At 30.3% G+C, this 12,255-nt stretch overlaps 1 protein-coding gene across 1 annotated transcript; it reads left to right on the forward strand.

Annotated features, from left to right (window-relative positions):
* The first annotated feature begins 539 nt into the window (after nt 1–539).
* Nucleotides 540–3,688, forward strand: Uba2 (Ubiquitin-like activating enzyme 2). The gene is made up of 11 exons (XM_076408834.1): nt 540–790; nt 846–1,000; nt 1,054–1,220; nt 1,270–1,390; nt 1,450–1,658; nt 1,708–1,850; nt 1,910–2,072; nt 2,130–2,308; nt 2,800–2,985; nt 3,045–3,228; nt 3,285–3,688. Exons 1-11 carry the CDS (start codon nt 647–649, stop codon nt 3,443–3,445), a joined length of 1,812 nt encoding a protein of 603 aa, XP_076264949.1. The 5' UTR covers nt 540–646; the 3' UTR covers nt 3,446–3,688.
* The last annotated feature ends 8,567 nt before the right edge of the window (nt 3,689–12,255 follow it).

Genomic DNA, 12,255 nt, shown 5'->3' on the forward strand with positions numbered 1-12,255 from the left:
TACCTTATATTTAATGGTAAACATTTAATTTAATGGCGAACAGGGTTAAATTTATCAAATATATATATATATATATTTATATATATATATATACAACTGTCCCTAATACATATGTTATATAACATATATGTTATGTTTGAAGGCTAAAAACAACGCTTTAACAATATTTAAACTTTATGCAACCGTTTATACATTAAATAAACAAAATATGAAGAAATATCCATAAATAATAAAATAAAAATGTTGAAATATATAGGTAAAAAAATATCAGGCAAACAGATTGATATTTTTTCAGCATCTCTATTTAGAAATGAGAACAAAATATTATTTTCCAAAAATTTATTTATTATAAATTATAATATACATTGGATTGTTATGATTGATGATTTTAGGGTTGCCTAAATTCTGCTGTATACACAATTCATTGATTGTGCTCGCCATCTATGATTTTTTTTGGTAATATGCTACAATTAGAATCCTTTGCTTAAAGAAACCTCATTCAAATTTTCCTCATTAGGGTCGCTTCAATAAAATTAATTTCGTTTTGTGTTGATAGTGTTTAGGACGGTATAGGTTATCGCACTAAGTTCTCTAAACAGTTTCCGGTTATTTAATTTTATAATTTTTAAAATAAGTATCTGTAAAAATGGCAAATTCAATCCCTTACTCTATTGATGCCTCTGCCAGAGAAGCTATTCCAACTTCGAAGGTTCTTGTAGTGGGCGCCGGCGGTATTGGTTGTGAAATTTTGAAAAATTTATCTCTTTCTGGATTTCGAGATATCGAAATTGTAAGTAGACATAGTTTTGTTTTTATTACTGTGTTAAGTTTCGGATATATTTTAGATCGATCTGGATACAATTGATGTCAGTAATCTAAACCGTCAGTTCTTGTTTAGAAAAGAACATGTTGGGAAACCAAAAGCCGTGGTTGCAAGAGAAAGCATTTTAGTACATAACCCTGATGTTAAGATTAAAGCATACCATGACAGTGTTTTGAGGTAAACAACAAACATATGAGTAGTTCGATGTAAATATTTTTAATATTTTATAGCTCAGATTATGGAGTCAACTTCTTTAAGAAATTCAACATAGTACTTAATGCTTTGGATAATAGAACAGCAAGAAATCATGTTAATAGAATGTGCTTAGCAGCTGATGTACCTTTAATTGAATCTGGAACTTCTGGATATTCTGGACAAGTAGAGTTAATTAAGAAGGGTAAGTAAAAATAATTAGTATTTAGTTTGTGTTAATGGATTATTTTTAGGTGCAACTCAATGTTATGAGTGCTTGCCTAAACCACCACAAAAGAGTTTTCCAGGCTGTACTATACGTAATACACCATCAGAGCCAGTACATTGTATTGTATGGGCAAAGCATTTGTTTAAGTATGTGTTCTAATAATATTAAACATATAAAATAATATTTTGGTATATATATATTTCAGTCAGTTATTTGGGGAAGATGATCCAGATCAAGATGTATCTCCAGATACCGAGGATCCTGAAGCAAAATTAGATGGCCAAAATAGTGTAACTGAATCTGGAAATATAAAAAGGGTTTCTACCAAGCAGTGGGCTCAAGACATTCAGTATGATGCTGAAAAACTTTTTAACAAATTTTTTAATGATGATATTAAATATTTACTAAGCATGGGTATGTAATAACTTTAATTTTATTTTGAAAATAATGAGCTGTTTGTTAGAGAATCTGTGGAAAAAGAGAACTCCACCAAAACCACTGTCATGGGAGCAAGCTGTAAAAGTTGTAGGAGCTAAAGATGAAAATGATGAGACCAGTGTAAGAGCTGTTGATATGGAAGTTTGGTCCATTTCAAAGTGTACAAAGGTGAGGGTGTAGTTGTAAGATTTTTTTGTGACCGTATTACATGTTATTGTTTTTGTTAGGTTTTTGCAGAGAGCATTTCTCAGTTAAGGAATGATTTGGAAGGAAAAACATTTTTAGTGTGGGATAAAGATGATAAACCAGCGATGGATTTTGTAACAGCATGTGCCAATGTTAGAGCCAACATTTTTTCCATTCAACAAAAATCAAGATTCCAGATAAAATGTGTGTGACATTTTGGTAACTTACAGGCATAATTTGTTACAATTTTTTTGTTTTCAGCTATTGCTGGTAATATTATTCCTGCCATTGCCACTGCTAATGCAATGATTGCCGGCCTTGTGGTTCTTTATGCTTTCCGAATTCTTGCAGAGAAGGTACAACAATGCCCCTCCATTTATTTACGACAGAAATCTGTACATTCCAAATTTGTATTAGCTGCCGATCGACAATTAACCAAGGTTAGTAATATAAGATTGGGGAAAAATAAATTTTAGTTTTTCCTAGTTGAGAACTTTGAAGTTGTGATTTCAGATATCGTTAATAATTTTTATTCATTGAAACAATTTTAAATGTGAGAGTCCATTTAACATTCTAGATATAGAGGTAGCATTATACATTTACTGAGTCAAATGTTATTGTGTTTTTTGAAAAGGAAATTCCAGAATATCGTTTTCGCCATATTTTGTTTTTAAGTTATATTAAGTGTTTATGGTGATGAGTGTTTAAGAAGATAACGCCAATCTCAGAATTGGTTAGTTTGTTGGTTGAGAAATTTTCATTATTAAAGATGAACTTCACCTTAGCATTCAAAAGGGACAATTTTTTCGCCCAGAAGCCTCAGAAGTTTTGCAGTTATGGAATCAAAAACAGGAAAAACGAAATTACTTCCCCAACCCATTATTTCCGTTTGATTATTCAATTTATTGTTTTTTTTTAAATTATTTTTTAGGCAAATCCAAACTGTTATGTGTGTAGTGCAAAACCATTTGTCAATGTATTTGTTAATGTTAATAAAATGACCGTAAAAGAATTTGAAACTGAGCTGTTGAAAAAACATTTAAATATGGTAGCTCCAGACGTAGTGTTAGATGCAAAAGGTGTAATGGTAATTTCATCCGAAGAGGGTGAAACTGAGGTGGGTGGTTGTATCTTTTATTAAGGATAGTTGTATTGATTGGTCTATTTTAACTTCAGGCAAATAATGATAAGGTTTTGTCCGATCTGGGTATAGTAGATGGTAGCATTTTAAAATGCGACGATTTTCTACAAAATTATGAACTCACGGTGGCCATTAATCAGTATGAAGCGGTGGAGAAAGATGACCCATTTTTTAAAGTTGTTGCTAATCCTGATGAGTTAAAAGCCAAGGAATCAAACAGTATGAATATTAAATGTATGTTTTATTTATTATTTTCATTAATCTTACTTATACAGCTAAAGAAAATGGAGTCTCTGATCACAAAGAACCAGAAAGCGAAGATGACGATTTGTTGGTACTAGATGATATCGTGGAAGATCCTCAGGAGGGCTCCTCCAGCAAAAAGAGAAAGTTAAACACAGACAGTGATGATGATATTGTTGAAGTACCGTTATAGTTTCTATTTCTATCGAAAGTACATCAATAATATCAGTTAAGTATCAAAATAATATTTTTATTTATCACGGTACTCAGAGTATTGTTCAAGTGATTCCACTGCGGTTTGAATGAAGTTTATTTTTGTATTATTAATATTATTGTAACCTAAATAGATCAGTACTTTGAGGCGTTCTGTTTTTGTATTTGGATTTCCTAGATATTTTGTGTAAGACCTTGTATGATCAATAAATATAAAAGTATATATTTGTCTTTTGTTTCTTAACCACAAATTAACCGTTCTAATTATGGTGAATGGGAATAAATTTAAATGGCTAATTTACAGAGAAATTAATGAATGAATAATTAAAAATATTAATTCCTCACATCATATTTTCTTCGTAGATGCCGTGGTTTTTCCACCGCCGACGCGTACTTGTGTACAAGTGCGTTGTGCTAGTGAAAGATGATTTTTTTCTTCAACAGTTTTACTTCATTGTTCCCACTTCTGATTTGTTGCTAAAATCATTTGCGCATTTGTTTTGATCGATGTGCGACAAGTGCGATACGCATCTTGTGCAATATGTTTCGTATCTTTCCTTTCGATATCACTTCACTCCCTTACTTTAACTCGTTAATTGCTATATCACCCGCTTTTTCGATAATTTCCTGTATGGTTGTGGTATTGGGCCATTGCATGGAAAGAGCAGAGATCACGTAAAATGAACGGCATGGCAACAATGAACCTTTTCAATGTCTTCACTTCGTGTTATTCTCCTTTTTATAAGAATGTCTTCGTTGGTTTTTCGGTTTTGTATCGATTTTCAGCCACTGTGCATCTACTAGGCATTTAATGGTACCGAGACACCGCTGTATAGAAACCATGCTTTACTTACTTTTTTTACATATTAAAATTATTTTCTGTACAAAATGTGGATATCATCAATAAACTCTGCAACACATTGGAGTTCATAATTTAATTTTCGAAATCAGTACAATTAAATTATTTATAAAATTATTGTATTATTTCAACACAATATTCTGTATTATATCAGAGCTTTTATTTTTTAAAAACTGATAATATATTATTTACATTTGTAACATTTGACATATTTAAAAACAAGTGGTATTCAAATATATGATTATTTGTCAAGTATAATTTAATACTTTATCTGAATGAGTTATTTTAAATACATTAATTCATTATTTTTTTTATAGGTGTTAGAAATAAGTTTAAATTTTAATTACAATTATAATTTTTACTATGACGATTATCAAGAAAATTACTTCCATGGCAACGTAACTGTCACTAATTAACATATACAAGTTAGTGTCACATAGTTTAAAATTTTATATTTTATGGGGTGCTATGTAAAAATCAAACTAATCCTCTAATTATTTCCCAGGTTATGCGGCCACAAACATATGGAGACCGAATTTTATTTTATTTTTGGTAGGCAGAACATCCTTAGTAAATTAATGTATTAAAAAAGTAATAGTCGATTCCCGGAATAGGGGCCTACTGAAAAACGTCCGACGTTTTCATCAAGTGGGCCGGTCACTTCATACAGAAGTCACTTTAAATGCTTCATTTTCATTCGCACCTCTATTAAGGCGGCAAGGAGTCAGTAAAAACGGTATCGTCCCAAAACACGTACACGGTTTATTTTCTTTTGTGCGCCCAAGTCTAATCTGTTGTGAGCGTTTCATAGGCACGTTTTTGCCTACAATGTCCCACCAAGATTTAACTTCTCCAGATTAATTACGCTGGATTTTGGTTTGTGTTGTTCACACCTTTTTCTTTGATTGGTTGTCGTTCCTGTTTGCTTTCCGGTCTAGTAGAAAGTGTTTAATCAGACCGGTTTTTTAGATCCCGTGAAACTTCTTTGGGAGATTTACTGCCAATTAAGGGTATTTGTTTGGCCATATAAAGTTAGTATTTGTTGTTAAAATTTTATTTTTATTTACTTAAAATTTGTTTGTTTAGTAAATGAAAGTAGTTTATTTGACGTTTTATCAGATATTATATACTTTATTGTTATATTAGGTGCTTGCATATATTTTGATTAGCAATACATATTAGTGAAAATGCAAAGTATCATTGTCGACAAGTTTTAAATAACCTAACCTAACCAGGGGTGTGCAACTACAATGCTAAGTGGTGGGGCAAAATCTTGTTTAGTCCAATCATTGGTGGCGCTGACAACGTGAATTTGATTGGTTAGTTTAAAAATATTATATAGAATCCTGTAAGGAAAATAATTTGCTTTGATTGGTCAGCCATTTCACGTGACTATTTTATGACGTCACATTTGCTGGCCAATAATATTTGAATGAAAATCGAATTTAATTTAAAAAACTAATTTATTAAAATAAAATCCTATACAAATATACATAAATGTAAATAATATAAATAATAATAAAAAACAACAGAAATATACATAATTGCAAAAAGCAAAAATAAATAAACTACAAAAATGTAAATAAAAAAAATTAAAAGCCCCATACTCCAGACAAAATAATTAAAATACTCTTCTATAACGCCTGCTCCCTTTTTCGTTTTTGTTTATTGCCATCAATTTTATAGGATCTATTAGAGTTCTATCTTGTATTTGTGCTATACTGAAGGTAAACTTTAAGTCCTTCCCTGTTAATATTGAATTAACTTGTTTAACCCAAAAATACAATGAACATTTGACAATAAGATTTAAAATGTGGTCTTCAAAATCGCTATGGACTGGGCAGTTGAAACGTTTAAAATTTATGTGTTTTTTTAAGACATCTCTCAGAATAACAGATATGCTATTTTTATGACAAAATCTAGGTATTAAATAAAAGAGATAGCTTAAAGATCTACAAACAGTATAGTAAAACAGTCTTGATGGAGTTGTTAATTTGGGTCTACGCGGCTGCATCGCTTCTATAAAATCAGTATCGAGTTTTTGATCTGTGGAACTACTTAATGTAGAATGTAGACAGATATTGCACGTTGTCTTTTTTCTCAGAAGTTTTATCAAATAGCCTGAAATATAGACTAACATGCAACGTTCCACTCTTGTTTTCCTCAGAGCAAAGTTCTCTGGAACTGAAAATATAGACTCAACTGGTGATTCTACAACCTCTGGTGATGCTACATCTCCAGTTAAAAAATAATGTAAGTTATCTAAAGCGCCAACATGTTCATCTTCTTCACAATTTGCTCCGGGCGAATGATGTGAAAAAAATGAAATGATGAGCCCTTTTAGAAATTTCTCGAACATACTAGGGGAAGGATGCTGTTTCTACCTCTATGACCTCTAATAGATCCAACAAAAATCTTTAAGCAATCTTTGTTAAGATTTGTTAAACAAATGTAGTTATTTGTAAATTTAGACAAAATAGATATCTTTAAGTTAATAAATCCCCTAAAAGTAGCAATTAAATTTTTAATTGATGGCACCATAACAAATATTTTCTTAACAAGGCAATCAAATTTAAATATATAATTCCTCTACTATAAAATGATTGAACACTGATTGTTCTAAAAAGTTAAAGTATTGCAAATATTTTAGGGATATTTTACAATTAAAAGTAGTATTTATTACTACTAATTATCCAGTTATATTAATTATTACCTTCTTGTAAGACTTCTTTATGTAGAGACATCACATTGACAACATACGCACAACTTGGTAGATTAATTGAATTTTATTACTACTAACATCTTCATAAGTTTTTGAGTTTCTGTAAACAAACAATATATAAACAGACATGTAGTAGATAGATAATTTTATATGTACCTGATAAAACCAATGATGGATATGCATTTACCCAAATACCTGTTCGTGAAGGAAGGATAATTCTAAATTTTTCACTAATATGTCCATAACAAACACCATGACGTTGATATATTTGCATTGTGGTTTATCCAGGTAACTTACTATTATTTACTTGATCAACCCATTTTTGGAAAGTATCGAGATCATTCTTTGGGAAACGATGTCTAATTTCCGTAGTAGAATTTTACCCCGGTACACTACATCTTTTACTACACTGACGTATTGTCATCAATTTTTATATTATTATCCCATAATAATTAATGTAAAACAGAAAATATGCACAACGTAAAACGAAAATTTCGTGATCTAAACAAAAACCATAACCTACAAACAACAAACATAAAAATGGACGCCTATAGAAAATGCTGATTTCACACAATTTGATCGACCAATCACATTTCATGTTAGTGGCGGCACCTGCAATTTAAACTGCCAATCATAATTTGCGATCGCAGCGCTACAGTTGATTGAACTAAACAAAACATTTCCCCAAGGTCGCCTATACCGTGAAATTTCTATTTTTTCTATGAACCTAACTGTCAAATTAGATGGTTTTGGTCTTTCTATTTGTAAAATAATATTTTTCCATTTGAAATTACAGAGTTTCGGTGTGTATACTTCCAGAAACTTATGGTGAAGTTGTTTCATCATACCACAATTGTCGGTTTTGTTTTCAACGATGATGTCAATCATGTGAATCATAAACAATTTTTTGGACTGTGTTGGGCTTTTGGAGAGAGGATTCTAAAACTTAAAAAGAAGGAGGTTACAGTTGACCGAGCTTTATTTCTTTATGAGAGCTCCAGAATAATTCTAAAATATGTCTGATGGACACCTGCTGTTATGTTTTAAATGGCTAGCTGTAAAACGGTAATTTTTTTATTGAAACTTTTATGAGTTCCTCGCCACATAAATTGTCAAGGGATATTTATAGTTCATTAATAGCCATTTTCGTCCCAAGTCTCCTTATATTTGCATATAATTCAAAAGTTTATATAGAGACTGTTTTTTCAGAAATCTCAGGATTAGGAATATAAATATGTAAAAGTAATATAATAAATACATTACAGGTGGGCAAGAGGACAATTTAGATATATAGGACTAGAGTCAAATTGAGGGCTAAAGTATGAAAAAACAAGGGGTTTGAATAATTTCATTGCTTGGTTGATCAAATAGTAAAGGGAATATTGAATATTAATAGATAAAATATTTTTAACAAAAAAATTGAATACTAAAATAAAAATACTTTAAAAAATAAATAAGGAACTCTAATTCTTAAAAAATAATCAAATTTAGATTTTTGAAATGAAACATTTTAAAATAAATATAATAATTTAAAATATGTACATAATAATCGATTTTTGTTTATTTTTATTTAGGTATTACAACGGTTATTATGTTCATATTTTATTTTAAAATGTTTTTTTTTGTGTTAAAAATCTAAGTTAAGTGATTATTTTTAAATTTTTAGTGAGTTCCTTATTTATTTTTTGAAGTCGGTTCAATTTTTTTGTTAAAATTATTTTATTTTTCTCTTTTTAGTGTTAGATATTGAATCAATAAATTACGCGGTTATTTTATTAAGTACTACAATGGATAGGCCAAGTAAAGGTGTGGCCCGTATGACGAAAAGTATGAATAAAGAAACAATGATGATGAAACAATGAAAATAAGGAACGCTTCAGGCCCCGGGGTCCGCTATTTAGCCTAGGTGATTTGACAAATGTTCTAACTAAAAGAAAACAAAGAATTCTTGTCCCCGCGGGGAATCGATCCTGCGACCTTCGTTAGGAAGCTAAACGCTCTAACCATTACACCATAGAAGCAGTTGTCTACAACATTTCTACGAGTTCTTATATGCTATAGTTAGTGTTTAGAAAAAAAACTGAATGGTTTTGCACTGGATAACTTCCGATTTTCCGTCACATCACCTCAGCATTAACATACCCAAATATCTGATTATTTTAGATAAAAACTATGTGAAAACTTTGCAGGTGGCTTAGAAATTTGAGTGTTTCATTCGATTTCCCCCTCCTTCCCTCCAACATCCTGATTTGGTTCCAATGGGACCACCTCGGAAGTGCACTCTTAAACCAAGTCATATAGTCAAAAATTTTTCTTTTATTTTATGTTAAATAAAAAGAATTAGAATGTTGTCTGATAAGTCAGAACATGTAACCAAATCAGCTGATAAAATTCGATTTGCATTGGTACTAGTGGACCATGTTGCCAAGTATCTGCAAAATTCTTTAAATAATTACTGTTAATAATTAGGGTTTATAAATCGATAAACGTTGTAAATCAAAATTCTAAGTTCAAAATATTTCTTCGCCCTCCTATGAGGTGTATTCTTTTTTCTATTAAAGGCGAAGGAATACTTTTTTCCTTTCATAGATTTATTACGTATTCAGTAATAGAAATTTATGACCTAATTTTCGAGATTTTCCTCTAGGCTACGAAATACGTTACATGCATGGTGTTTGCCTCCTTATTAGGCTGAACCTTTACTTTTACTACGCTTTAACCTAACAGCAAGGTAAAATGTGTTGGGAAGAAATTATTAATGTGCTTGTTGGCTTGGCTGTTATTATAATGCGGTAGTTATTGACTTACTTTGCATCAAACAATAGTTTTGACATGTTTATGATGCTGTGTTACCCAATATATCTGATGCCTGCTCGATAATAAGGAATACAACCATTGTTATGTCGTTGTATAACCTTACACGTAAGGTTTCCCATTTTCCTGTTAGATTTATATGTGGAGTAAGCATAATTTTTTACATATAAATATCTTAGAATAATAGATTTTTTATACATTAATTCATCTGCGTTCCTAGACATATCTAAGGCCTTTGATAAAGTATAGTATTTTATAGTAAACAAGGTGATGAACATACCGAATTACATGCAATATATTCAGGTATTCTGCAAGGTAGTGTACTGGGTCCAGTACTATATCTTCTGTACATAGCTGATCTACCTACAACTAAAATAAAAACTGTGGCAACATACACAGACGACACGATAGTCTTAGTCTCTCATGAGGATCCAGCCACAGCATCAATGAACCCTCAAAGACACCTAAATCAAATACAAATGTGGTTGAAAATATGGTGTATAAAAACCAACGACCTTATTTTCCTTATTAAAAACGATGATAAACATTAAAATAATTTAAAAAAAAACAGTGACTATCAGAATTCGCATAAAAATGTTGTATAGTCTATTTAAAGTTATTTTGTATATATGTCATCTAACTTTGTGACGTCAAAATGTTGCAATGTTGCCGCATCAGCTCTGAGTTTTAGTTCAGTTTGTCTTTGACATACATCAAAATTCTAATCTAAACAAAATAATTGAACAAAAATGTTATCAAATATAATTTATTTTAACAATATAGTACATCTAAAAACTACATTTAATTATATAGCCGCAATAACCTCTTATTGCTTTCAATAATTTTGAATACGTCTGACAATTGGACATATGTAGATTTCTGTATTTTAAATTTATATATATTTTTTGAATCGTTAGATAATGGCAAATAAAACAGGTATGTTATATTAATATTTTTTAAAATTTACGTTTCCTGATTGTTTTACGACTTAACAGTATTCAATTTAACATGACACTTGTCAATTTCGTAAGACATTTTAAATTCAACACCACAACTATCAACAAATGTAAAACGGATTTCGTGAGTGGGATCAATACCATTTGGAATTTCATTGTTATAGATATATGAATATCAGATAACTACGACAATAAATATAATGGCTTTGTTCTTTTTTTTTGTTTTGAACTGTGCCTTTTTCTGCCGACTGGATATTAATATTTTTGATGACAGCTGACAGTGATATCTCTTTTTAATATTATAATTGGTATGTTTAAATTGTATTATTTATCTCATGTATTGTTTGAGCATGCATTTGTTTTAAATGTTTTACTTTTTTGTGCTCTGCTTTTTGGTATATGAAGTATTATTGTCATATAGGACATCCAAAATAAGTTACTAGAAGATAATGTAGAATAAAGTAGAAAATAATACATATATAAATACATATACTATATATACTACACATACTATATATAAAATTTGCTGAAAATATAATTGTTTAGAGAAGTTATTTTTTTATTTTAGTTCACTTTATTGGGCCCGTTTAATTTTTATCCGTCTTCCGTTTTAATTTATTTTTTCCGTTTAAATAAAATATATATCAATATTCTTCAAATATTTATTAAATTATTTTTTTCCAATATGCAATAAAACGTAATGTTTACATTTTTTCCTTCTCTGTTCTGTGCTATGGCAATCTGTCTCCTGATGTCCGTTGTTCATGCTTTGAGTAATATTTAGCATTTCCTCTTTGCTATACCCTTTGCTTCATGATGGATTTGTATACCGTCATTTTACTCTCATTATATAAAGGGGTGGGGATCTGTTAACCAACTTACATTAAGCAGTTTGATATCTGTTGGTTTACACTTTGTCCTGATCTGTTTCTGCCAAGGCCCAGTTAAATGAAATGGTACAAGTAAAAGCCCAAGTATCTTGTATGTTCCTCTTGTGAGATGTGTTTTATATATAATTTTACCGAAGGACAGGTTTAATTTCTCAGAACGTATGTAACATGAGACATTTATGAAGTTCAAGCTCATGTTGATCAAAATCCAGCATTGCATGGGTTCGATACTTATGATCTAATTTTGTATTACACTAGAAATCTCTTCAGCACTGGCACCAGCGATTTCATTTAAAGCCGTTAAGATTTTGATGGGTTTACAACGGATATAAAAGAAAATACAGAAATTAAATCGCTTGGTAATGTCTGACGTCAATGTAATACAAAATTCTTTCATGTTCCATAGAAATTTAGCAAAAGCAGCAGGAGGTATATTCTCATCTTTTTTCGAATTTTCCATATTTTTTTCAGCATTTAATCCAATGTATATGTTTCGTCTAAATATAAAAAATGTATTGAATTTCTAAAGTCAGCATTTAAAATATTAGC

Source organism: Rhynchophorus ferrugineus, unplaced genomic scaffold (assembly GCF_030347505.1).
Source record: "Rhynchophorus ferrugineus isolate W39M unplaced genomic scaffold, kcgeb_rfMv2 rfM6, whole genome shotgun sequence".
Lineage (NCBI taxonomy): Eukaryota > Metazoa > Arthropoda > Insecta > Coleoptera > Curculionidae > Rhynchophorus > Rhynchophorus ferrugineus.

Excerpts from the sequence above, each read along its gene's own strand:
- Uba2 (XM_076408834.1), top strand. The coding sequence starts at position 647 with ATGGCAAATTCAATCCCTTACTCTATTGATGCCTCTGCCAGAGAAGCT. Across the intron at positions 791-845 it reads GATTTCGAGATATCGAAATT|ATCGATCTGGATACAATTGA; the intron begins GTAAGTAGACAT and ends GATATATTTTAG. Across the intron at positions 1,001-1,053 it reads TACCATGACAGTGTTTTGAG|CTCAGATTATGGAGTCAACT; the intron begins GTAAACAACAAA and ends AATATTTTATAG.